The sequence below is a fragment of the Petaurus breviceps genome, unplaced genomic scaffold (genome assembly GCF_028583685.1).
Source record: "Petaurus breviceps papuanus isolate PSGF00001 unplaced genomic scaffold, PetGlider_PUasm1.0 186, whole genome shotgun sequence".
Taxonomy (NCBI): Eukaryota; Metazoa; Chordata; class Mammalia; order Diprotodontia; family Petauridae; genus Petaurus; species Petaurus breviceps.
In genome coordinates this window covers 32,511,360-32,536,820 of record NW_027185798.1, presented here as the reverse complement: position 1 = coordinate 32,536,820, position 25,461 = coordinate 32,511,360, and the positions used below count along the sequence as shown (strand labels likewise).

Genomic DNA, 25,461 nt, shown 5'->3' with positions numbered 1-25,461 from the left:
TCTCTCTCTCTCTCTCACCACAGAGTCTACCTGTCCCCCCACAAACTTCTGTCTAATCTTCTGTCTCCCCTTCCAGGAGACCATGCTGCTATTTCTTAACCTCTTGCTAGAGCTGGTCCGGATTCTGGCTGCAGATGGGGGTATGTACATTTGTGTTTATTTGTGTCCATGTTTGTGTTCGCATGTTTGCAGGTATACTAAGGAGGAGGAGGGGTGAAGGGGCTGAGATGACAGTATTCTAGAGAAGGGACAAAGGAAGAGAAGAAGACCCTGATCCTTCGCCAGGTTTTCTTCCCCTATTCCTGATCTTCTGCAGTTCTCCCTCCTATTCCATGTGGTTTTGGAGGGGTAGAGAGTAAAAGGTCTCAGGGGTGACAAGAAAGATTAGTAATAGATTGCACCACTACTGCAGCTTTGACCTCCCAAGCTTTCCTTATTTTAAGAAGTCTTTCAATTAATAGAAACAGCTGCTTTGGAGGGGGAGGGAGGAGTGTTAAGAAATGAATGAATAGGGATTGAGTTCTTACTGTAGCCAGAAAAAAACCAGCACCTGCCCAATTCTGTCCCTGAATCCTGACCCAGAGGTCTCATACCCAAAGGCATTGCCATGCTCTTTCTTGATTCAACTAGGAATAGAATCCAATAATGTATTCCCTCTGATAAGGGACCCACTAGGGTATATGGAAATAAATTGGGAAGAGGTATAGACAGGGTCACCAGAACTATCTTCCCAAGGGCAGGAAGAGTTGAGTTGGAGGAGAAAAAAAGCTAAGCAAATTCTTAGTGGTGGTGTTCAGGAACAGAGGGTCCCAACTCCTCTGAGTCCCACAAGAAAAAGAGAAGTGTGATGGGGGGAGGAAAAAAGGGAACCATCTTAGGGAATCTAGGGTATTTGGGAAAGAAGGGCATCTAGAGGTATGAAGGGTGGAGTGGGCAGGAAACTAAGCCAGACTAATCAAGATTATCAGAGAATCAGTCATTAGTGTCCTTCTAAGAGCCACAGGAAGAGTCCATTGCTTTTTAGAGATCTCCAAATCTCAGATGTAAGGGTTGGGGACAGAGGCAGAATGAATTACAAGACTACTGGATGTTTGTGGAATCGAGGGAAATAGGAGAGGAAAGGGGAGCCTGGGCTATTTAAAAGTTATATTAGTCTGGAAAATGAAGAATCTAGTATCAGAGAGATTCCACAGGAAGACTCTCCCTATAACCCCCAACATAATCTAGCCCTAGGTAAAAACTTAGAAGCCAGGCAAGGAGGGCCCCCTGAGTCTCTCTCCGCTGCAAAGACAGGCTGGGTATGATCCCTTCATGTGACTCAGCTGGCAGCTCCCATCTCCACACACAATGCCACTTTCATCCTGTTCTTGCTGGCCCTGGCTCCCCCTGCCCGCCCACCCTCACCCTAGACCCTACACCAATTCCCTCTTTCCCTTTACCATTTAGAGATCTGGAAAGTGGGAGAGCAGGGATTGTGGCTTTGAGATTATGGAGTTTCCTATTGAGTTTCAGCCCAGGGACCAAAAGTGGTGCTGAGCTGAAATTCACAGATGTTGATTTGCATCTCATTAGCATTTTATTCATATCCAGTCTCACAGCCAAGGAATCCCTTCAACCTTTGCCTTTCTACCCCAGTATCTTTGGGTACTTTCCTGCCTCACGATCAGATACTTCATTTTTCCCTGTCCCCCTCCTCCAGGATGGGGAAAAGGGGGTTGGATTTATTGCACATTTGCATCCAGATTAATTTTAACTTTCAGCTTTCCCCTCTGTTTCCACCCCCCATCCCCCCCCATTCAATCCGCAGGGTTTTTAAATAGGTCCGTTTCCCCTACCCTGACCTTTTCCTTCAGAGGTCTCTGGTTTCAAGACTTCCCTGGGAAAGGTTGAAATGGAATGGGATGAAAGAAATAGAGGACAAGGGAGGTGTGAGGGAGAAAAAAATCCAGTAAGACAAGAAAAGGCTTGGGGCACTGATCAGGGGCATTGTCATAGGGACATCTTCTTCTTCTTGCAGGTTCACATTGGACGTATGAAGGTAAGATTCAGTTTTCCTCCTACTTCCCAACTTTGTTTCTGGTGGGGAGTGGGTATACCCTCCAGCTTTCAGAAGAACCCAAATCATCCCCCTACAGCTCCTTTCCCTCTCTCCTGTCCTGCTCCCACCACCTTTTCTCTCCTTCTAGTCTAATCTCTCTCATGGTCTCATGATCAATTTGCCTGAAGAGAGTTCAGGGATCACTGGGGACTAAACTTCTGAAGGGAGTGCCTAGAGAGTGAATACCTCCATTAGACACTAACTCTCCTCCTTCCCCCCCCCACTCTAAAAAAAAAAACCCAAACAAATCAGAATCTTAAGAGATAACCAATCAAACCTTCACCCTCTGGCTCAGCAAAAGACTCAAAACATGTTCTTTCAGAGTGGGATGAGATAGAGGGTACTGTGGTGGCATCCAGTAGAGTGGGGCAGGGAGAAGAAGCTGATAGAGAGGACTGGCTAGGTGGTGCAGTAAATAGAGCACTGGCCCTGGAGTCAGGAGGACATGAGTTCAAATCCAGCCTCAGACACTTAACACTTAACCAGCCTTGTGACCTTGGGCAAGTCACAACCCCAATTGCCCTGCCTTCCCCCCCTCCAAAAAAAAGTTAAAAGAAAAAAAGAAGTTGATGGAGATGCCCAGACTTCTGACTCTCCATTCTACTGCAACCTTTCTACCCAAATCAACCCCATTTCTTAACCTGAATTGAGGTAGTACATGAGGAGCAATGGAGAGAAGAGGTGGCAAGGCTTGGGAGCCAGTCAGCTAGTGGACCCTGGGGTAGGCGGAACCTCACTCTGGCTACTCTTTGAACTTTTCTGGCTGTTGACTGTTGACAGAAATCCAGAGCAAATGTCAAGGGCTCTGGTGAGGGGAAGAGAAGCTGGGCCAGGAAAATGGGACACCTGGATCCCATTTCTATTTGGTGGGGAGACATGAAAGGCTTGGTTCTCCCCCTGTTTCTGGGGCTTATGGTCTATTCCTCTCCTGCTCCATCACTCCTATCCTAATGCATGGTCTTTCTTTTCCTTTTGCTTCCTTATCCCCATTACAGTTATACCAGTCCTGGTTATTGTTAAACCAAGAAGAACAGCCACATTTCTATTTCCCAGAGTTGGATGCCCCACATGCTTGATGGGGAGGGGATTTTGCCTCCCAATACCTATGTAATGCAGATTCATTATAGGGGAAGGGGTTAAGTAGAAGGCACATTTCTCAACACGTTTTCCTGGATGGGGTGTAGGGTCTAGAAACTGGAAATGGCAGGTGGGCAAGGAAAGAGAGGGTAAATGTCCTTGGTAATTCTTTATTAGGCCCACATGGTCAGGACCACTGGCCAGCCACTTATCCCGAATGTGGGAGCAGTGCCCAGTCTCCTATCGACATACAAACCGAAAGAGTGCCCTTTGATTCAGAGTTGCCTGCCCTGAAGCCCCATGGCTATGACCAGCCTGGCACGGAGCCCCTATCTCTGCACAACAACGGACATACAGGTAAAAGAGAAGACAGGGTACCTATACTTTAGATCTAGTCATGGAGGTTAAGTAAAAAGCAGTAATCACTGACATGTCCAATATTCCTGGGTCCTCTGGAAGTTTCATTCTTATATTTGGGGAAACGAGGGTGGGGATCAGGACTCTGCACCTTTCAGTAAGGATAGGGTCAGTCAGTCTCCAAGCAAAGCCTACAGATTGGTTCATCATCTCTCATGGTGTCAATTTCTGTCCAGATCTGGGAAAGGGGAAAATGTGCTATAAAGTGAATTAGTTAACCAGAACTGGGTGCCATAACAGGGAGGGAAGAACAGATTGGCCAGGACTCCCAGGAAATTATGGGAATACCCAGGGAAGAGAAGAATCTATCCCAATACTAGATTTTCCCCTTATTCTCACAGTGCAACTGTCCCTGCCCCCCACTCTATACATGGCGGGGCTCCCCCGAAATTACATAGCAGCCCAGCTCCACCTGCACTGGGGCCGAAAAGGGCAACCAGGAGGGTCAGAGCACCAGGTCAATAGTGAAGCCACAGCTGCAGAGGTACTGGGAGACAAGACGCATGGCCTTGGGCTGCTGAAGGGACAGGGTTGGGGAGCTCTGGAGGGAATGAAACCAAAGACTGGGGATGCCGGGAGATAGGGTTGGGGAAACATTAGAGGGCTGAAGCCAGGGACCTAGGGGTGCTGGGAGCTCAGGAGACAGAAACACTTTGCTAGAGACAAGGGGAACATCAATCCCCTCTCCCCACAGCTCCACATTGTTCACTATGATGCTGACTCCTTTAACAATCTGAATGAAGCTGCTCAAAAGCCTCAGGGACTAGCTGTTCTGGGCATCCTCATTGAGGTCAGTGGTCCCTTAAGTCCCCTCCCTCCTTTCTCCCATACTTTTCTCCCTTCAGTCTTAATCTTTCACTTGTTTCATTTCCTATGTCAGCTCTCCTCCTTTCATAGTGTGGGGAGGAGAGGGTGGTGGGCATACAGTGATCAATCACCATTCTCTTCAAGGAAGAGATTAAAAAAAAAGTAAGTCAACCCAGAATATTTTAGAATTATCCCTGTAATGTCTGTGATCCCGACTCCATATCTTCAAACTATCATCTCCCCATCCATCCTAGGTAGGTGAGAACCAGAGCCCAGCTTATGAACACATCTTGAGTCACTTGGAAACAATCAGGTATAAAGGTAAGCCCCCACAAAAATTGTTTTAGGATGGAATGAGGTTAGATCTCAGTAAGACTTAGAATTGTAGAATCAAGGAATTCCAGATTTGGAAAGCAACTCCTTTCTGATGCATAAGTAGGTATCCCCACAAGTAGGGATCTAGCTTTGAACATCTCCAGGGGACAGGGAACTTATCGATATGAAGCAACTCATTCTAGTTTTATACACCTTTAATTATAATTTCTTTCCTGGGTTGAGCCAAAATTATCTTCCCCCCATAACTTCCACCTTTGATTCTAGTTCCTAATGGTAAGAGCAGCTTGGGATCAGGGAAAATTAAATGGGACTGAGTTGTCTCATTACTTGGAAAGCACAGAAAACTCATGTTTGGAATGAGGAATGAATTTTGGCTGGTGCCCCCTTCCTTCCCTTGGGGCAACTAGATGGTGAAATGAATAGAATGCTGGGCTTGGAATCTGGAGGACTCATCTTCCTAAATTCAGATCTGATCTCACACTTACTAGCTGTGTGACCCTGGGCAAGTCACATAACCCTATCTGCCTCAATTTCCTCATCTGTCAAATGAGCTGGAGAAGAAAATGGCAAACCACTCCAGTACCTCTGCCAAGAAAACTTCAAATGGAATCCCAAAAAGTCAGTTAAAATGACTGAACAACTCCCTCCTTTACCCTCTACCTTCCTTAGGTCAAACCACCTTGGTGCCACCCTTTGATGTGGGGGGGCTGCTTCCTCCAGAGCTGGGGGAGTACTACAGGTACAATGGCTCACTTACTACCCCTCCCTGCTACCAGAGTGTCCTCTGGACTGTCTTCCACAGAAAGGCTCAGATTTCTATGGGGCAGGTGAGATGAAAAGATGGATTGGAAGAGGTAAAAGATTTGGCCATGATCCTGTTCCTATCCCCCAGTACCTTTCTCTTCCCACCAGTGACCCCTCAACCCTTCTCCCTCTTTCCCAGACCTTTACTATATACTCCACCACCCTCAGCCCCTACTCCTTTTCCCTCAGTTGGAGAAGCTACAGGAGACTTTGTTCTCCACAGAGGAAAACAGCCCTTCCCAGTTACTGGTCCAGAACTACAGGGCCCCTCAGCCCCTCAACCATCGACTGGTTGTTGCCTCCTTCATCCCAGGTGAGGGTGCAGAGAATAAGGAAAAGGGAAAGGGCCTGGAGGGTGGGAACAGTGAAACCACTGGAGAATGAAAGGCAGTTGTGGAGGTAAAGGGCTCTAAGACTTCCCCTAGTTCTGAGACTAGAGTGTTTGAGTTGCTATCCTGAAAGATGTAATCAGCTTGGTGAAAAGTGGATCTGATCTGTGTGGTTTTCCTTTGCAGAAGGAGCCTTTTATTCCACAGGTAAGACAACCCTTACCCAACTTCACATGGATAGTCCCTATGGGTATGTATGTGTGTTTATGAGTGAGGCCCCACTCAATCCATGTTCTAATAGTTCTTTGGCTTTCTCAGGTGAAATGGTAGGTCTAGGCCTGGGAATCTTGTTCGGCTGTCTCTTCCTCTTGCTTGCTGTTTACTTCATTGTCAGGAAAATTCGGTGAGACTCTACCTTCCAACCTCATTAGCCCCCTTATAACAATCCTTTTCCCTTGTGAAGGACCTCCTACCCCAGCTCTAAGCTGTTGCCTGAAGACAGGAACAAATCCTCTGGCTCACCCCCTTCCCCCATAATTCATCTGCTTCTTCCCCAGGAGGAATCGGTTGGGGCAACAGAAGAGTGTCGTCTTCACTTCATCTCGACGAGCTACCACAGATGAGTAGAGACCCTCCCAGATACCCTAGATTGGTCATCACTTTTCAGCAAGCCTGGAGGAATCAGTGCTGGGACTTGGCAGACAATAGCTGTAGTACTAACAGATGAATGTCCCTCCTTCCTCCTGACATCTCCTTGGGGAGCAAACCTGGACTCTAAGGAAAATAGCTTGGAAAGCTCTTACCACCAATGGAAAAATGGGAAAAGTCAGACGATTTGTTTTTGTGGATAGGACAATGTTTTTCCCTGAGAAGGGGGAATTAGTCGTACTCAAGAATTCCCTCACCGTCTACCCTGGACAGTACAGACAGTCCTTGGAAAGAGGGTTGCTGTAGGAGAATCCACATTCAAGAATTCACATTCTGAATGTCTCAGAAATAAAACATTTTTGATCACACCATAACTCTTGCCTTCGTGGCTACAGGGATGGGTGGGGATAAAAGAAACCCATCTGGCCCATAGCTCATAATGTCTGCTGATTGACTGAAAGACAGGAATTGTACATGCATCAATTTCCCCAAACTATCTTCTATTTTTAGTAAGCAATTAAGTGACAGAGGACCCCTATTAAATCTGGGTTATTCCAGATATTTAAGATGCTGGGAAGATGGCAGAGAGGGGTAGAGGGAGAGAAGGGGAAGGTTTAGAGCAAGAGCTCTTCACCTAGGGTCTGGAAACTTTTTTTAGACAACATTTTGATAACTGCATTTTCATGTAATTAATTTCCTTGTAATCCTTCATATTTTATTTTGTGCATTTAAAAACATTATTCTAAGAAGGGATCCATAGGCTGCAAGAGACTGCCAAAGGGGTCCATGGCACAAAAAAGGTTGAGAACCCCCTGAATTGGAGGGACCCCCACAGAGGTCAAAAACACTGTGTAATATCTCACCTATTCCCCAAAGCCAAGTCCCCATACATAGTTATAAAATCCTTTTATTAGTCAAAAATCACACTTACTTTGATTAAAAGGATGGGATATACCATCCCCAGCAGAAAATAATACATTTTATAGAAAAGTCAGTCCCTCTTTTCTCCCTCCCCATTCCCCCTCCCTCCCCATTAAAAACTAGAAAAAAATTCCTGCTGTCCCTCCACAAATCCTTATAGGCCATAACCCTCAGTGGCACCGCGGCCCTATAGTACGCTGGGCCACCTCAGCTCTCTCGCCGTAGGATAAAGATTATTAAGTTCCAGTCATCCCAGTTGCTGGGAACAGAGAGGGAGGGAGGGAGGGAGAGAGAGAGAGAGAGAGAGAGAGAGAGAGAGAGAGAGAGAGAGATGAGGAGCAGAGATTACTATCTCCCTAACACTCCTCATTCTGCTCCCTAGGATCTCTGGCCGATGGGAGAAAAGGGAAAAGATGGTGGATAGGGGGACTTGAAGAATTGGGAAAATAGGCTAAGAAATTTTGGAGGAAGCAGCTCCAAACCCCCCTACCCCCAAGAGGCAGTTTGGAGTCTTTGTCAAACCAAAAATTATTTCCCTCAGACCTGAGAAAAAGAGAGATATCCAATTGGGGTGGGAGGAGGGAAGAGGGCAAAAGGGACTGATAACAGGGAACTTCTTAGATCCCTGAAAACCCCAGTAACCTCTTTACCCTTAGGTACCCCAATTTTATCTCCTGGGCAATGACTAAGCTAGGCCACCTCCCTTAGCAGCTGTCCATAGTTGGAGATGGAGAGAAAGACAGGAGACAAAGAGGGTGCCCTGGCCCTCAGGGTTTCCCCCAGGTCCCCTCAGTCCTCGGGTGGGATGCGCAGGGCAGAATACACCATCACCCGACTGTCTTCCTGCCGTCGGCCTGCAGAGGGGAAGGGACGTGAGTCTTGGACAGGATGGGGAAGTGGAAGGACCCAGGGCAACAAGGGGTCCTCAAAGGGTGGGGACAGAAGGAGTTTCAAACTCTCTAGTCATTGACCGGCTGTCCCCTAGCAGCTCTCACTGTGGCCTAGAGAGCAAAGGTCAAGAGTGGACAAAGTGAAGCCCCTGAGGATGGGGAAGGGGAAGTAGATGGAAGGGAATTATACAGAGAAGAGTAGCAGGGGCACTAAGGTGGGAGTGGGGCAGGGCTCAGTCTTGGATAGTGGGCAGGCAGGTGGTGGTCAGGCAGGCGATCAATCCAAGTGGTCAGTCCTTACACGAGAGGCTGCGCTGGATACTTCGGAAGGAGCCTCCAGCTGTGATGAATGCCCAGATCCCCATGGATAGAGTAACTGCATAGATGGGCAACAGGCTGGCTTCATACCAGGGATTCAGAAATGTCTAGAAAGAGGGAACAGTGATTGAAGCGGGGAATATGTCCTCTCCATTCCAACCCCAGCTACTCTCTGAGCCTATAACAAAAACTTCTCCAGAACTTTCACTTAAATCCCCCAGGTCTGTCCCAACAAAACTCAAATATTGGTACTATGTCTATCCCCACTCAAAATGTTGCTTTTCCTCTTACCTAGGCCCTCAAGTCCCTGATTCTTTTCTCCCAAAGAACTCCATTCCTGACTCACCAGTCCTGATGTCAGTAGGTGACTACCAACAACCAAGCCCAAGGCCCAATATCGTCTCCTCTCACAGGCATCAAAAAACACAATTCCCCAAAAGGTATGAAGCAAAATGATGGCTGCTGTCAGAAATGCTGGAAAAAGAGAACAGGATCACCTGAAGTACCTCTCCAATCATCATCCCCACTGACTTCCTCCCAGTACCCCTGGGGGTAGCAATCTCGAGAATTTTCTAGGGAGAACTTAATATGGCATTTCCCTCTCCAGGATGGACTAGATCAAGTGCTGAGGGACACTATGGTCTGGGATGGAGATTTAGGGAACGGGTCTTACCTGAGGTTAAGAAATAATAGGGTGAATCTCCATGAATACCAACCACACCTGGACCAAGTGCATCAGCCAAGATGTTGATAACAGAAAAGACGCCACTGATGATGCCAAAAGATAGACCAGAAACTGGGGAGATGGGCAATCAGCAAGGTTAGGAGGGGCAAGGACCACTCACCTGACTTCCTACTTACTCCTCCCACCCAGCCATTCATCCTCTCAAGCCCACTGCCCCAGACTTTATGTGGGAGGGACTGGTAGGGAAAGGGGAGGGATGAGAAGCCATTGAGACTTTTCTCAGCTGAGGGCCCAAGTTACTAGACTAGTCACCCCTCCCTGGCTCACCATAGGCCATCTGTCGGATGGAGATGGGAGATCTTCCGTCCTCACTCAGCGATGCTAACCCCTCATCTGCCTTCCTGGTGGGGATATGAGGGAGGGTGGGGGGGCTCCTTTCCCCCAGGGCCCTCCCATAGCCCTCTCCCTTCAATACCCACCCCAACGCCTGTCCCTGTCCCCCCCACAAATGACTTTCCAGCCCCTTCTGTGCTCCCTCCAATGCCTCGACCCCCACCCCCCTGGGTCCTGTTCCCTTACTTAAGTAGCTTGTAGTAGGCAAATCTGAAAACCTCCTGAAGAAGGACAGAAACGGCAGCACCAAAGATGAGGAGGCCATATTGGAGTCGGGTGTCTGACTGATCAGTCACATGGACCAAGATGAACCAGACCACAGAGGCCAAAAGTAGGGAGACCAGCCAAAAAAATGCCCTGAGGGAAGGCCAGGGAGAGTAAGAAGAAAGGGGAAAAGGTATGGATAGTCAGAAGGCTTAACAAAGGGAGACCATTGAATGACACCACAAGAGAAGTGGAAGTTGGATTTTAAGGAGGATTCTCACACAGTAGGAGTCATCTACGGATTAGGGGAATGAAGTGGATGAAATAAGGTTGCCTTTTCTTTGCATCCTTAAGGGCATCGAGATTAGACGAGTCACAAAGGTCCGGGACCAAAGAGGAGGTAAAAGTGTGTGTGGGTGTGCCCATTTTAGGGGGAGGGAAAAAGAAACAGAAAGACTGGAAGAGCTGGATTCCCGGACCCTCCCTTGAGGCGTGGCTCCTCTGGGGTCAGCGCCCCTATTTCCAAAGAGTCATCTCGGCTCGGGGGTGGGGGTCCTGCCCAAGGAAGGCTGGGGGGCAGGGGGCCCTTCGGCTTCCGAAGGCCAAAGTCAAGACGCTGGGAGGTAGGAATCTCTCCCGTACGGGAAGACAGAAGTAGACAAGAGGGAAGAGATAAACTGCCCACGGCCCCCAGACTAGTGGGCCACGTACCCTCTCCCCCCGCACCCCATCTTCCTCCCTATCGGATCGTCCAGAGTCCCCTTTCTTCCCTAGCCTCCGGATGCCGGTCACCGGACCCCACACCCCACCCCTCCTCCCTTCCCCACGCCCACTCACCCGGCCACCAGGATGATGACCCGAAGCGGGTCCCCGGCCACCGTGACCAGAAAGAGCGAGAAGGCCGGGCCGAAGGCCACGAAAGTACATCCGAAAAAGACCGCGGCCCCCATGGCTGGACTTTGGGGGTGGGCTGGGGGAAGGTGGGAAGGGGAGCAAGGGGAGGACAGGAACCTACCAGGGAAAGGAGTGGGGGGCAGCTGGCCGGGGGGGGGGATCGATTTCTGCCCCAGCAGGGGCACGGCGCAATGTCACCCCCAGGCCCCGGAGAGGGGGGAAGGGGCGGGGGGCGGGGAAAGGGGGGGCACAGACGCCCCAGCAGCAGGTCTGCGCGACTTCCCCTACGGAGGCCGAGTTGGGGACATCCCCAGGCCCCAGCCCAGCCCCATCGCCCTCCCTTCTTGTCCCCACCCCCAAGGCCAATGGTGAGATTGTGGGAGGCGTGGCTACGGTTGGGGTGGTTTTTTTCAGGGGGGGGAAGTCTTATGTTGCATCTCGGGAGTTGTAGTTCCTGGTACCTCCAGTCTCTACCCCTCCTTAGGGTGTGGTTTAGTAATTTACGCCAGGTACCAACAAAAGCAACAGAGTTGAAATTGAACTGGGCTTGGAGCCAGGACCACTACGTTCCACCTCCTGCTCCCCTTCTTCTCTCCTATTCCCAAGCCCTCTTGGGGTTGCAGTTGTTGTAGCAAAGAGTGGTGAAACTCCCACCGCCTCCTGGTGGGCTGTGGAAAGGTTGGGGGTAGAGGGGAGAACGCTTGAAAATATGCCAAGGGCTGGGAGGGGGGATGGCGCAATAGGGAAGATGGGGACGTGCATTGTTTTTAGTTGAATGGAAGGAAATGGGTCAGGGCTACAGCAGAAAAGATGAAACTTAAAAGCTCCAGTGAGAATTTACTGTCTTACATAAGCCCTGGAACCCAGGAAAGCATCGGAAAGACACGGATCTGTGAATGGGTAGGGGAAATAGAGAAAGAGGAAAGGATGTTCTTTGCAGGGACTGACCTCAAAAGAAGTGGTTGTTATGAAGAACAAGAAAGTTTTCAGAACTACTGTACTGTGCTGTCTTTTGGTTGACAGTTAACAAAGTAACTCAGCTCCCTTCCTTCCCCCACCCCCACCTTTTGTGTTACACTTCCTTTATTTAGTTTTTGAAGATGTATTTTTCTGGTATCTTGTTCTCCAAACTGGTTGATGGAAGAACAGAGAATTAGGAACCTAGTTCAGATAGCCTGCACAATCACATTGGGATGGAGCACAGTGCTTGGCAAATAAATGTTTATTGGCTGATTGAAGACACTTAAGATCTTCTAGGGGTCTTTTCAGATGTTTAAAGGAACCTAGGGGGGAAGGGAGAATCGAGGGTATCATTTTTCCTGGAATTCATGTGAAGGACTATTGCCAGTGAATACAAAGTGTAAAGGAGGATTTAGAATAAGGAGATTAACTCCAGTCTGTACCGGACAGTAACATAAAGCTTCAGGGAGTTGGACCAAGTAATTTTAGGAGTGAGATGTCCAGTGTCTGAAGAAAGAGAGGCAGACCGACCTGTTCTTTCCTCCTCCTTCCAATCTGTTAACAGGAACTTGGAGCAGAGTTAAGGTGAGGTAATAGTTAACCAGAGAGCCAGGAAGGAAGTTACAACTGCGCCTAGGAACTTTTATGGGAAATGCTTTGGGATCTAAACAGTGAAACCATCGCCACATGATGGGTAAATACGGTAGAAGTGAGATTCAGTCTTCAACCTAGGAATCTCTTCCTCTTTCAGTCTCCCTTATCTTAGCCCTGCTCCTCATCTGTTTGTGAGAATGGAAAAACTTCACTTTTTCTGGGAGGAATTGAGGTTAGCCTTCAATGGCAAGGACTCCAAATTGATGATCAAATAAAGGAAGGGAAATATTCCCATTCTTTGTAACAGTGGGGCAAGAGGACAGGAAAAATCCATATTGTGATGAACAAAAGCTTAATAATTAATATGTTAGAGTAAACTAAAGTAAATCTGTAGAACAAGAAATGTATATACATTGACTACAACTGTATGTAGTGCCCCTCTTCTTTCCTGAACAAAACCAAAAGTCATACCAGGTAGCAAAAATTTAGATGGACTTTGTTATGAATAAAAAAAAAACCTCAAGAGTTTCTGGGTAATTAATCATAAATTTATTAATTAGGCTTAGCCAGCAATCAATAAATTGATGGTCAGTGGTTTCTCTCAGTAACCAGAGACAACCAATGGAGACACTGAATGCCTTATGTACCTATTATAATGTATAAGAGAATGCCTTATACAAGAGAAAATCAATCCTGATTGGTGGACATTTATTTAATGAGGATGTGGGCTAGAAGTCTTCAGCTCCTCCTGATGAAAATGTGATTTGATCATGAAACTCAGCCACCTCGAGCCATCTGGACGGGGGAATCCATCTCCATCCAGACCACTCTGGCTGGTTTTTTTCCTTCACAAGCTGAGTCACCCTCCACTGTAATGGAGGAGTACAAGAACAGGGTTCTTTTCCCTGGGATAAGAACTCACCTAGACTAGATTCTGTTTTCACTCCAAACAGAACGTAGGTCTCCTAGTTGGTGAAATGCTGCCTAAAATTGGGCTAAGAGCAATTTCCTCAGTCAGGTCATGTCCTTCAGACACTGAAGTTTTACAGGGGCTGGGACTTAAATGAGGAGATAAAAGGGCCTAGTTCCCACTTTAATAACTGGTTACTAATATAATAGTAAACTAATTTCTCTCAACTTGCAAGAACTCTCATTTTGTTTATTTGTTAAGTCATCTGATCATTAAATGCTGTAATATTTTATTCTCTTTTATTTTGATTTGCTTTTGTCAATTATTAAATTTATAATAAATATAAATGTGTTAATGAACAAATAATGGCTTGTTGATTATTCGATGAATTATTCTTCATAAATGGAAGGACAGTGTGAAGTAGAGGATGGAGTGCTGGCTTGGAGCCAAAAGTTTGGTTTGTGTCCTGACTTAGCTGTATGATCATGGATCAATCACTTACTAACTGAAAGTCTGTTTCTTCATTACTAAAATGAGGATAATAATGCTTTTTTTTACCTGCCTTGAAAGGTTGTTGTTTTAAGAACAGTACGTTGCAAACCTTAAAGCACTATGTAAATGTGACTGGTTATTAATTATAGCAGCTGTTGTATAATTGACATGATTTATTGTGTTAACAGAATGAGTTAATCCAGAGTAAAGCCTCATCCAGTTCCATTGAAGAAAAATGTAAAATATACAGGTTTTGTGTAAATGAATTGCTAATGTTGGGAGGAAATTTCCCAAATGTCCATAAAACCTATAAAGAGTTCAAGCTTCTGGGAAGGATTTTACAGACTGTACCCAAAATATCACATTAAAAGAGCATCAAAGCTGAAGATAACCTCCCTCAAAAAATCCCCAACCAAATTTTGGCATTCCATCAAAGGTGACACAAACTTTAAGGAGGGGGGAACACATTGAGCAACATCCTTGGATTACTTCTATAAATGGAACCAGTAGGGGCAGCCAGGTAGCACAGTGAGTAAGAGCACCAGCCCCAGAGTCGGGATGACCTGGGATTGAATCTGGGCTCAGATTAGCACCACACCCAGAAATAACTGGCCGTGTAACCTTGAGCAAGTTACTTAACCCCAATTGCTTTTAAAAAAATAGAGCCAGTAAAAACAAACTAAAACATTATTTTGGTGGCAAAAGATTCCTTAGAATACCAATAGGAATTGTTAAATTTTGGGGAGACCTCTGATTTCTAAATTATATCACTAAAGTTTGCCTGCCCCAAATCTCTAATAACTATGAACATTATTGTGTGCAAAAATGTATAAATTTGTATTTTTAATAAAAATTTTATTTTTCCCAACTACATGTAAAAACAATTGAATACGTATTTTTTTTAATGAGTATCTCCAGAGATATTTGTAATGTGTACATTTTGGTTAGGATTGATGAAGCTTCTTAACAGACTCTTGATAGTTAAAATGTTTTTTAAAAATAGAATTCTTCTCCTATGAGTGATTTACTTTCATTTGGATCAATGCTGATTTGGAGGTTTGGATTGGGTTGGGGGGGGAAAGAAGTCTAGGTTAGTCCCTTCTAGGACTAATCTATGTACCCCTACTCAAATCCAGGAGCCGTGATTTGACCTCCACCTAGCTCGGACAGTCTTATTTGAGGATTCAGTTAGTTTGTGATGGACCAAGGAACTAGGACCACAGCAAAGAAAAGTAGCTTCAGTTTTAATTGCTTCCTGCTTGAAGAGACTTGGGGGGGCAGGGTGGATTAGAAGGGGGAAGAGAAGTACAGATGTAATTTCCTTTCCTTTTTTTTTTTTTTAAACTTCACTGCTCTGAGTCAGAAGCCAGAATGGATATTCTACTTGTAGTCATAGTTGCTGTGCCGCTCATCTTAGGTAAGACCATTCCATTCTCTAGCCCTCACAAGAATTCTGTGTCTAGTAGTTAGGGAACAAGGTGGGGAAGAAGATGAAAAATGAGGAGAGGATGGGGGGGCAGAAAAAAGTAAGACAAGAGGAGCAATTCCAGTTCTCATCACTAAACTGGTGTTTGTTCTGGGTCCACATTCTAGATGGAGGACATGGGAATAGAGAAAGTAGGAGATCCAACCCGGGAAAGAATAGGCTGAGAAGGGTTGAAATTATAGACTTGGGGAGATTTCAGAAAAAAAAAAAAAAAAAGGAAATCACTATCCTCTATGTCCAAGGAAGGCAGAGCAAGAAAAGGCAGCTAAGTATGCATGGTAAGAGGAAACTCCATTTTATGAGTGGGGAAAACTAGGAGCAGAGTGACATTAGGTGGGCTGAAGTAACTCTCTTACTGGAGAGTAAAAGAGATTCCTTTCTAAGTGGGTCTTGGGACTCCTAGAGAAGACTAGCAGCTATCAGAGGCACTGTTAAGAGAACAGTTGTCTCCTTCCCTTCTTTGTTCCCCAGTCAGCCAGGTGTGTCTCAATGTTTCCTTTCCTCTTCCTCCAGATTCCTATGTTATTAACTTGGCTATGTGTGTATGAGGGTGGATAGCAAAAGACATGAATCTACAGACTAAGTCATAGAAGTTAGACCTGAAAGAAATCTCAGAGATCAACTAATTCAGTTTCCTCATTTTACAGTTGAGGAAACTGAGTCCCATAAGATTAAATAGCTTGTCTAGACCACACATATAGTGGCAGAGCCCAAGGCTCCCAGTGTCCATTCCCTAAACCTTCCTTGGCTATCTGTTGTTCTGTGTGTGCACCTCAAATAAACACCAGTTCTAGAAAGGAAGTGTGGCAGAGTAAATAGAATACTAGACTTAAGAGTCTGGAAAACTTGGATCTCAATTATACCTCTAGCATTTACTAGCTCTGTAGCCATGAGAAAGTTGCTTAATCCTCTGAACCTCAGTTCCCTCATCTGTAAAATGGGGATAAAAGTGCCTAGCACCTACTTCACAGGGTGATTATGAAGCTCAAATGAGAATGTGTATAATATTCTTTACAAATCCTAAAGATACATATGTATATATGTGTGTGTAAATTAGTTATTAGAACTGTTAGTTTTCAGAGCAGCCAGGATTCCATAAGAACTTAGCTTGGATGGTAGATTTGGGTTGTTTTTTATCTCAGTCTCCTCCCAGACCATTTCTTCATCTAGGTTCTTGGCAAATAAAAGAGACTATATGGAGTAAGGTGTTTTCTGTTGAGATAATAATATTTATATGGTGCTTTAAGGTTTTCAAAGTACTTTACAGATATTATCTCATTTTATCCTCTAAACAACCTTGGGAGATAAATGCTATTATTATCCCTATTTTACAGATGAGGAAACTGAGTCAGAGAAAGGTTAAGTGAGTTGTTCAGATTCACACAGTTCCTAAATGTCTGAAGTCACATTTGAACTCAGGTCTTCCTGACTCTAGGTCCAGCACTTTATACAGGGCACCACATAGCTGGAAAAGAGAATCACACCCCACTTCAGTTCTGACATCTCAAACCTGGGACAGTTTGAGCTGGGCATGCAGAATGTGATGCTTGGGAGGAAGACTCTGAAGAAAGAGTCCTTGGTGAAATAAAAGGGAGGGTGATCCTGTGGTTTTTAATTCTACTGGGGGCAGAATGTGGAGAAGGGATTATAACTGTCTTTTGATGGGTTGATCCTTAGGGAAGGCAGCAAAATGGGAACTTCATGGGCTGAGTATTATTTCCTGATGACTTCAGACTCTTAGTGGATTGTGGATATACCCTGTGACCCACTCACTTTTACCCATTTTAGGACAAGAATATGAGGAAGAACAAATATATGAAGAAATATATGAAGATTATCAGATAGTCTATTATACAGTCACTCCATATTATGGTGAGCATGGGGACCTCAAAATACAGAGGGACACAATCTGGGCTAGAGCTTTGACTGCCTTCAGTGCAGTGGCCAGGCTAAAGAGGAGTTAGGCAGTAGACAAATAAGATATGTAATATTATTTCTTTTGGGGGAGAACCAAGACCATAAACCTAACCCACTCTACTTCCCATTCTTATTTCCAAACTCTGAAACAGGATCCAACTTAGTTCAGTTTCTTAATAGTCTCCTTAGCCTGTGATGATTAACCTTTGGGGAGCTATGACATCATTCTCCCTTTCTTAAAGATATATGTAATATCAATTTCACATCAATGTATATACACATATTACACAGACACACATAGATATGCAGTAGCTATATATGTGTTTAACTGTCTATATACATGTGTCTTTTTTTCCCTTTCCAGTTTATATGGAGTAGAAAACTTGTGAAAATTCAATTATCTGTCAGTACATTATACAGTTATACCTCAAGTTGAAAGGGCAGGGGGAAAGTAGTTAGGGCTGATCTGAGGAGAGGTTAGTTAAGAACATTAGAAGTGAATTTATAAATTAAAATATGAGTGCAATTGTTTTTAGGAGGATATTACTGTGTATCTCCATGTTTTTGCTTATCTGCATGCTTTTAAATTAAAGTGAAAGCATACAGTGCCCTCTTACATTGTCTGTGGGACGTGAGCAAGAACTCATCCCAGCTCTTCTGTCGCTGATTCCTGGGCCCCATGTTATACTCCTCCTCTGTTCATTAGATTATGAGCTCTTTGAAGTCAGGGGCTCTTGTCTTCTTTCTGTGAATTCCTAGCCCTTTGACAGTGCTTGCTCCATAGTAAGCACTAAGAAATTAATTGACCATCTTTTTTCTTTCTCAGATGACTTAGGAGTCAACTTTACCCTTGACTATTCCCAATTTGAGGCAGAGGATAGAATGGTGAGTGACCCCCTGACCTAGGGAAGCTCTATGAAGGGGTTTGGATGAAATGTAGCTTTAAAAAAAACCCAAAACATAACTAGTTATTGTGTTAAAATTAAACTAGCTGGTAGGCCTGAAATGAATCAGGATAAAGAGAAACTGGGCAGTCAGCCAAAAAGGAATAGGGAACCTATGGGGAATTATGGAAGAGGAAGCCAGAATTCAATTAGTTTGCTACAAATACTATAAGAAAGGGTTAGTCTCTTATTCAGAGGATCTAGGGAACTCAGAGTATGTGTTAATGGTAGAGGATAGGCAATTTTGTATTTCACTGAGGAGTTAGAGGAAGAGTGGTTTTGAACTTAAGTCTTGGGGGATACTAAAAAGAATCTTTGGGGAGGTTGGATGAGTGGGTTAGGGGAGTGAGTGGAGGAGCTAACCCTGTTTTGCAATCATACTAATGACAGACCATTGAGAAAGAAACTATAACCGAAGCAGGAGAAAGGAAAGTTAATCCTGAGAAAGAACTTCCAGACAATGGCATACAGAAGACAACAGAAAAAGTGAGTAAGGATAGGGATTCAGGCCTCATAGAAGTATTTACCTCTCCTGGATAAATTACAGGCTTTCTGGGGATAGGGCATGAAGATAAAGGGGGGCTTATGGTGGGTCAGTCTTGGAATACTGAAGGAGCCAAGTCCTCTTATCAAATGAGATATATGTAAAGCACTTAGCACACTTTCTGGCACATAATATGTACTTAGCAAACACTAGTCCCTTTCCCTTCTCTGTTCTACAAAGCACTTAGAACTTGCTGAATGAGTGGGAGGACTTACTTCAATTCCATTTCAATTTAATTAGTATTTAAGGAGTTGTAGTTTGTGCTGAACACTGTTGTGGGGATGTAATAGATATAGACATAATAGATTAGGCTACATGTTTTTTTCCATTTTAGAAATTTACAATCTTACTGGGGAGACAAAAGTTGCACACATATAACAACAGAGAATAAGAGAATGCATATAATTAGATGCCTACTTAACATAATCAAATTTCAAGATGCATGATAAAGACAATAAGTGTCATGGGTAGAAGGAGAGAGGGATCCTAATAGGCTAGAAGTTTTAGTGAAGAGAGTGCGACTATAAAAATAGGAAGGATTTTAATAAATGGAGAGTAGTGGAAAGGATATTCTAAGGGTAAAAACAGCAAGGATGAAGAGGTGAAGATGAGTGTGGGATATTAGGGGGTCAGGGAGCAGAATATATGTGTTGGAATGTAGTGGGACATAACATAGGGTAGGGAAAATGGAGCTGAATCATTTAAGGCCTTAACCACCAGGCTGAGGACCATTGTAGCTAGAGCTGGAAAAGACTTTAAATATCATCAGTTTGGATTAGACCAGTTGTTCTATTGAGGGTACTGTCATGTAGATTCAGTTCCACATCTGTAAAATGAGCTGGAGAAGGAAATGGCAAACCACCCCAGTATCTCTACCAAGAAACCCACAAAATGGCATCAAGAAGTGTCAGCTGAGATGACTGAACAACAAACAACAACAAACATTGTAAATTTAAGACACTCAAAACTAAACTCATTTCCCCCAGATTCTTCCCCCTTCCAAACTTCCCTACTACTTTCTAGGGTACCACCATCTTGCCAGTCTCCAATACTTGATACCTAGCTCTTACCTTCTGTTCTTCACTCTCTCTCATCCCCCATGTATACTCTGTTGCCAAGGCCTGTCGATTTTACCTTCATAACCTTCTTTGCACATATCCCTTTCTGTCCTTCAACACTGTCACCCTGAAGTATAGGCCCTCATCTCCTCATGCCTGGACAACTGCAATAGCTTGCTGGTTGACCTGACTACTGTAAGTCTCTTTTCATTCCAGTCCTTCTTCCACTCAGATGTCAAAGTAATTTTCCCAAAGTAAGGGTCTGACCATGTCACCTCTATACTCAATAAACTCCAGTGACTTCCCATCATCTCTAGGATTAACCATGAAATCCTTGGTTAGGCATCCAAAGTTCTTCTTAATCTAACCCCTCCTCACACTTCTCCTACCTTTCCAGTCTTCTTGCATCTTACACCCCTCCATACACTTTTCAGTACAGTGACACTGGTCTCCTTGCTACTCCTAAAACAAGTGGTGCCATTTCCAGACTCCATGTCTTTCACTGGCTGTCCTTCAGGCATGGAACTCTCTTTCTCCTCATCTCTGCCTCCTTGTTTCCTTCAGTCCTAGCTAAAATCCTACCTTTTATCAAAAGCTCTTCCCAGTCTCTCTTAATCTAGTCCCTTCTCTCTGCTGATCATTTCCTATTTGTCCTGTATACAGTTTCACTGTACGTAGCTGTTTGCATGTTTTTTCCTTCGCCCTTCAAAGGCAGGAACATTTTTGCCTTTCTTTGCATACCATGTGCTTAGCAAGTGCCTTGAGAATAGTAGGTGCTTAATAAATGTTTATTGACTGACTGAATTGATAAAATGTGGATTAAGGTGGTAGCAGTGGGAATGGATAATGGATAAATTCAAGGGAGGGTTCAAAGGAAAAAATGACAGGACTTGAAGATCTATCTTATGTAGGGATGGAATGAGGTAGAGGGAGATTTGAAGATTGCTTGTACATTTTGACCCGGGGTGATTAGGAGAATCACCAAAATCAGTGCTGACACCTTTGAACTGATAAAATTGGGGGGTGTTGGGGTGGGACTAGTTTAGAAAGGGGAATGATGAGTTTGATTTTGGACAAGATGCATAAACACTTATGAGAGCAGAATATTTAAGTGGAAATATCCTAAGAACAATGTCATAGTATAGATATAGCCCTGGAAGTCGTAAGCATGAGGTAATTGTTAAAGGCATGAAGTGAGTTTGCCAATAAAAAGTTTCTATTTGTATAGTATTTCACACATATGATGTCATTTGAGCATCTCTACAACCTTATAAGGTAAGTGACATAATGCTTATGATTTCCATTTTAGGGATAAGGAAACATCCTTTGGATGTTTAGAGAGATTTAGAGAGGCTAAGGAATGGCTGACCTCTCATGTAGAGATTAAGCAGTGGAGCCAGGGGTTAAATTCAGATCTTCTATGTCCCAGGCCAGTACTCTGTCCACCACATCAAAGGAGAGATTATATACAAAGAAGAACTGGGGCCAAGAAGGAAAAGAAGATGGCCCCAAAGACAGAGAAAGATCTACCACAAAGGTAGGAGAACTAAGATAATGATGCATCCCAGAAGAAAAGAGAGGCTAGAATTTTAAGCAGAGAGATGTTCAGTAGTGTCACATGCTACAAAAAGACTGAGATTAAGAACAGAGAAAAGGCTATTGGATTTGATTGGAAGGAAGTCAATGGAGACGGAGATAGTGGTGGATGCCAGATTGTGGGCTCCTGACAAAGAAGTAGTTGTGAAGTAATATAGGTAGTATACATAAACTGCTCTTTTGAGAAACAAAGTGGTGAAAGGAGAGAGAAAAGAGGAAGGACAGTGTCTGGAAGGGACAACAGGCTCAAGCAAGAAGGAATCTGTGTGTATTTGAAAGGTGAAGGTGAGGAATTAGTCGAGAGTAAAGGGAGGTATAGAAGTGAGGTTTCTGAGGAGTTGGGGTGCAGTGCTAAGTCTGCTATGCAGAGAGACTCATTTTAGAGGGGATAAGTGATACCTCTTGCTCTGACCCGAAGAAAGGAGAGGGTGAGAATAGAGAATGAGACATGTTGAAATGAAGCTTTTGTACCAGGGGTGGTGAGCCTCCCAGACTCTTCATCTCCCAGTAGCCAGGTGGAGTGTGGAGGAATTATATATCTGTGTTTTAGGATCCTTCAGCTAAGGATGTTGCTGTGTCCGCTCTGCAGCATCACCTCCTACTCCTCCTTCTGCCCTGGATTCTGCTGAGGTGGATATTGCTGCATTAGAAGGTGAGAGGTCAAAATAATTATGCTCAACCACATGCTTGGGGGAGAACAGGGTAGGTTAAAATGTTGTTTCCAATGTTCTCAGCAAGCATCACTAGGGAGGGGATGGGAGTATATGTGGGAGGAGTGGACACCTGGGGAAAAGGGGTAAATGGGAGGAGCAGGCTAACACAACAAGAGAGACTATGTTTAGAAAACAGGAAAAATTTCTTGTATCAGGAGATAGTGGGTCAGTCTTGGGAAAGTGTCATGAAATGAAACTTAAAATGGCTGCTCAGATGACTTTAGGACTTCCTAGTTCCAATGCAGGAAACTGGACAAAATCATTATCCTCTTGAGTGCCCTTTGCGAGCTTGGAAAGTTAGAGCCAATATCCAGCTAGTTTTGGCCCAGACATGACAGGTGCACATAGGCATGAGGTTCCTAATGAGTTGGAGAGTTAAAGGGCAAAGTTCAGTAGCAAAAGAGATTCCTTATTGGTTAAAGCAGGGTTGAGGAAGGTAGAAAAAGAAAGAAGAGAGAAAACATATTACAGAAGAAGAAATTGCAACTAGGGAGCTGGAAGTGAAATTCTGATGGGAGTTAAGCTGAAGTAAGGAATTCCTGGTAATAAGGAAATCATGGAAATGAAAGTTGAGGAGTACAAAACATCTTCTCTTCGAACTGGCTCTTGCAGAAGAAATCTACTGAGGATAAGGGAAAGGAAAGCTGCATGTCAGATGTGTATTTTGGGTCGAGGAAAGGGTGCCTGGGCCCTTAATCCTGTTCCAAGGGACCAGGGTTCAAATTTCCCCTTTGATCCTTATTACCTGTGAAACACCCAGTAAGGCACTTAAAACTCTCTAGATCTAAGTTTTCTCACCTGTAAAATGAGGGGTTGGACTAGATGAACTCTAAGAACTTCCAGCTCCAGATCTTTTCCTTCTTTCCTTTACAGGAGAGAGAAGGCTGCCATGACTTCTTTGAAAAAGGAGTCTGGACAGTGGTGGTGCAGAAACTGGAAGAAGAAATAAAGAATAACTGAACCACAAACATTATCTGATTGTTCTTCCATGTGATCTTTCCTTGGGAAATCACCATATTGCTTCTTGGGCCATTGGGGTGGGTACTGGAAAGGGTAGGAAAGTGAGCTCTGTTTTTTTTTTTTTTTTGCATCTCTTTTACTTTGGAATTGGAAATGATGTGTATTGTCTGTCTGTTACAATCTCCGTTCTTTTCCAGATTTTGAAGTTTATATATATATGGAGAGAGAAAGAGAGAGAGAGAGAGAGAGAGATCCAGCGCCCTAATTAGGGCAGGCCACTAAACACTAAAGCAGTAACTGAAATTGAGAGGGACACTGAGAGCACTTTTAATCTAGCAGTTTAGAAACCACTGAGGTTAGCATTTATTTAGCAAACTTTTGAGCTACTGGGTGATAGCTTCTTTCCCATCAATAGCACCCAGGTGAGTTCTCCCCAACCCCATTTCCTATGCTACTCACTATCCTGAAATGAATTGAGGGGACACACTTCTTTCAACTTGCTTGCCTGCACAATGATGTGTTATTGACTCTGGATAGAGAATTTCACATTCTCCTCCTTTTGCTTCCAATTTGTTTACTAAGTCAGGAGTGGGTGACAGGGTGCTTGGGATCTATATTTGTAAACTCAAATTGTAACATCAGTCTGTAAAACCAGTTTGTAAAATCATACCCCCCCCCCAGCTTCAGAGCATTAACTCTGTCCAGCAACAACTCATGAATTGTTTATCTCAGCTTGGAACAGTGACAAGCTATACCTGTGAATCTTTCACAAAAGTATCTATAAAGATTCCAGCTTAGGCAACTATTATCTCCCCCTTGCATAGTGTCCCGCTGCCCCCATGAATCCTTCAGTACCCTATCTCTAGGGTGACTCCTTGGCTGCCTCCATGAATCCTTCAGGACCCTATCTCTGGGTTAACTCCTTAGCCAATTATCCACATACTGGGTTTCCGTTAGCCTTGGTTCCCAGACATCAATCTTGTCAAACATGACACTGATGGGTGGCAGACTGGGCACTTCTCAGTCAGCCCTTGACCAATAGCTGACTTAGTGATGTTTCAAGCCTAAAACCACACCTCCAGGTAGCCCCCCCTTGGGCTTTTTCCTAGTGAATTATGGGCAATACGCCTTCAAAGTTACATTAAAAGTGCATGTCCCTTTAAACACTGGCCCCACCTTAAATCCCACCCTTAATCACCTAGTTAGCATAATTGGCACAGGTTCTACTATGGATTATTGTATAAAAACCTTAATTCTACCCCTTTAAGGTTGCAGGTCCCCTAAAGGACTCTTGCCCGCTGTAAAGCATGCAATAAACTTTTACAACCCTGACTTCATGTCTGCTTGGGCCTACTGAATTCTTTCCAGACTGAATCGTAGGTTTTCTGGTTTTAAGATAAAGATCAGAGTTCCTGCTGAACCTATTGTGAGCCATCCCTCATCAGTGGGGAACCTGTGGTCTCCAGACCACATGTTTCTTTCACCTGAGGTTATAAGGTTCATGTGTCTGGGCTGGGGAGATGGAAATGGCTTTAAAACGCAAACCAATCCCCTTTTCCCATATGGCCCCTGCAAAGTGTTTGGTTATGTTTTTTTAAACATTGAGAAGTGGATTGTCAACATGACAAAAGACCCTGCCCCACTCTCCTGGCCTTGCAGAATTTTCTGTTTCTTTTTAACTTCTTTATGTCCGCTACGGAGAACCGTGCTTCCCCCTTGTGGCTGCTTCAGAAACTGTCACCCCATTCTACTTCCAACTCAGGACCCACCTTTGAGAATACAAGGTTCATATGATTTGAGCCGAAAGGGACCTTAGAAACCATCTAGTTCAGCTTGTTGATTTTACTGATGGACAATGAGGCCAAGAGGTTAAGTGACTTGCGCAGGGTCACACATCTATTGCGTGTCAGAAGTAGGATAGGAACCCAACTTCTTCTGACTTCAAGTGCAGCACCCAATGCACCGCTGTCGCGGAATGTGGAGATGCTGATACTAAGTATCCTCTTAGCTTCTCAGCTGCTGGTAGTCCCGCACGTTCAAACAGCCTCTCTAAACGCACATCCCAAAGTCATGCAACATCCTCAGGACTCAGAGCAGGGAAAGGACGACCGCTGCCCCCTCCCCCACCAGGGGAAAGCCTCCAGATTTGGAGGTGGCGAGGGAAATTCGGGATCTAGCCCAGGTAATGGGCAGACGAGGAAGACCAGGAGCATGAGGCCTTCTGGAGCTCTGACAAGGGGTCCGAGGTGGGGCAGGCAGAGCACCAGGGTGTGTAACGTGTACTCTCTCTCGGGTTACGTAAGGAAGGCGCTAGAGCTGCCTCCCTGTCCGGGGCTTGCGAGAGAACGCGGTGTTCCCAGCGCTAGTCCCCGCCCTGCTCTGCCCGAGGAGCACCGAGACCCGAGACACCCAGCTGGGCGGGGGGGGGGGGGGGGGGGGGGGGGGGGGGGGGGGGGGAGGGGCGGA

At 44.8% G+C, this 25,461-nt stretch overlaps 3 protein-coding genes across 7 annotated transcripts; 2 read left to right on the top strand and 1 right to left on the bottom strand.

Annotated features, from left to right (window-relative positions):
- Positions 1 to 6: 6 nt before the first annotated feature.
- On the top strand, positions 7 to 6,890 carry CA14 (carbonic anhydrase 14). The gene is made up of 11 exons (XM_069090109.1): positions 7 to 140; positions 2,018 to 2,038; positions 3,353 to 3,532; positions 3,934 to 4,076; positions 4,287 to 4,382; positions 4,654 to 4,720; positions 5,405 to 5,562; positions 5,729 to 5,852; positions 6,055 to 6,075; positions 6,187 to 6,271; positions 6,426 to 6,890. Exons 1-11 carry the CDS (start codon positions 83 to 85, stop codon positions 6,493 to 6,495), a joined length of 1,023 nt encoding a protein of 340 aa, XP_068946210.1. The 5' UTR covers positions 7 to 82; the 3' UTR covers positions 6,496 to 6,890.
- A 517-nt stretch (positions 6,891 to 7,407) lies between these two features.
- On the bottom strand, positions 7,408 to 10,977 carry APH1A (aph-1 homolog A, gamma-secretase subunit). Of its 3 annotated transcripts, none has more exons than XM_069090111.1 (7): positions 10,765 to 10,977; positions 9,910 to 10,080; positions 9,658 to 9,731; positions 9,319 to 9,441; positions 8,992 to 9,119; positions 8,629 to 8,752; positions 7,408 to 7,696 (listed from the first exon to the last, which is right to left on the bottom strand). In XM_069090111.1, exons 1-7 carry the CDS (start codon positions 10,875 to 10,877, stop codon positions 7,674 to 7,676), a joined length of 756 nt encoding a protein of 251 aa, XP_068946212.1. In that variant the 5' UTR covers positions 10,878 to 10,977; the 3' UTR covers positions 7,408 to 7,673. The 3 variants fall into 3 exon arrangements, with proteins under 3 accessions (XP_068946212.1, XP_068946211.1, XP_068946213.1); XM_069090110.1 differs by having other exon boundaries at positions 7,408 to 8,291; positions 10,765 to 10,976; XM_069090112.1 differs by lacking the exon at positions 10,765 to 10,977 and adding an exon at positions 10,209 to 10,349 and having other exon boundaries at positions 7,408 to 8,291.
- Positions 10,978 to 15,039: 4,062 nt separating this feature from the next.
- On the top strand, positions 15,040 to 23,003 carry CUNH1orf54 (chromosome unknown C1orf54 homolog). 3 transcript variants are annotated; one of them, XM_069089211.1, is made up of 7 exons: positions 15,041 to 15,194; positions 17,052 to 17,135; positions 18,007 to 18,065; positions 18,515 to 18,610; positions 21,156 to 21,263; positions 21,873 to 21,974; positions 22,909 to 23,003. In XM_069089211.1, the coding sequence occupies exons 1-6, from the start codon at positions 15,149 to 15,151 to the stop codon at positions 21,969 to 21,971; spliced, it is 492 nt and encodes a 163-aa protein (XP_068945312.1). In that variant the 5' UTR covers positions 15,041 to 15,148; the 3' UTR covers positions 21,972 to 21,974; positions 22,909 to 23,003. The 3 variants fall into 3 exon arrangements, with proteins under 3 accessions (XP_068945315.1, XP_068945312.1, XP_068945313.1); XM_069089214.1 differs by lacking the exon at positions 21,156 to 21,263 and having other exon boundaries at positions 15,040 to 15,194; XM_069089212.1 differs by lacking the exon at positions 17,052 to 17,135 and having other exon boundaries at positions 15,103 to 15,194.
- Positions 23,004 to 25,461: the final 2,458 nt, after the last annotated feature.

Coding starts and splice junctions, on each gene's coding strand:
- CA14 (XM_069090109.1), top strand. CDS start 83: ATGCTGCTATTTCTTAACCTCTTGCTAGAGCTGGTCCGGATTCTGGCT. Junction 4,721..5,404: donor GGAAACAATCAGGTATAAAG/GTAAGCCCCCAC, acceptor TACCTTCCTTAG/GTCAAACCACCTTGGTGCCA. Junction 6,272..6,425: donor TTCATTGTCAGGAAAATTCG/GTGAGACTCTAC, acceptor CTTCTTCCCCAG/GAGGAATCGGTTGGGGCAAC.
- APH1A (XM_069090110.1), bottom strand. CDS start 10,877: ATGGGGGCCGCGGTCTTTTTCGGATGTACTTTCGTGGCCTTCGGCCCG. Junction 9,732..9,909: donor GCCTACTACAAGCTACTTAA/GTAAGGGAACAG, acceptor TATCCCCACCAG/GAAGGCAGATGAGGGGTTAG. Junction 8,292..8,628: donor TATCCAGCGCAGCCTCTCGT/GTAAGGACTGAC, acceptor TCCCCTCTGCAG/GCCGACGGCAGGAAGACAGT.
- CUNH1orf54 (XM_069089211.1), top strand. CDS start 15,149: ATGGATATTCTACTTGTAGTCATAGTTGCTGTGCCGCTCATCTTAG. Junction 15,195..17,051: donor TGCTGTGCCGCTCATCTTAG/GTAAGACCATTC, acceptor TACCCATTTTAG/GACAAGAATATGAGGAAGAA. Junction 18,611..21,155: donor TACAGAAGACAACAGAAAAA/GTGAGTAAGGAT, acceptor TCTATGTCCCAG/GCCAGTACTCTGTCCACCAC.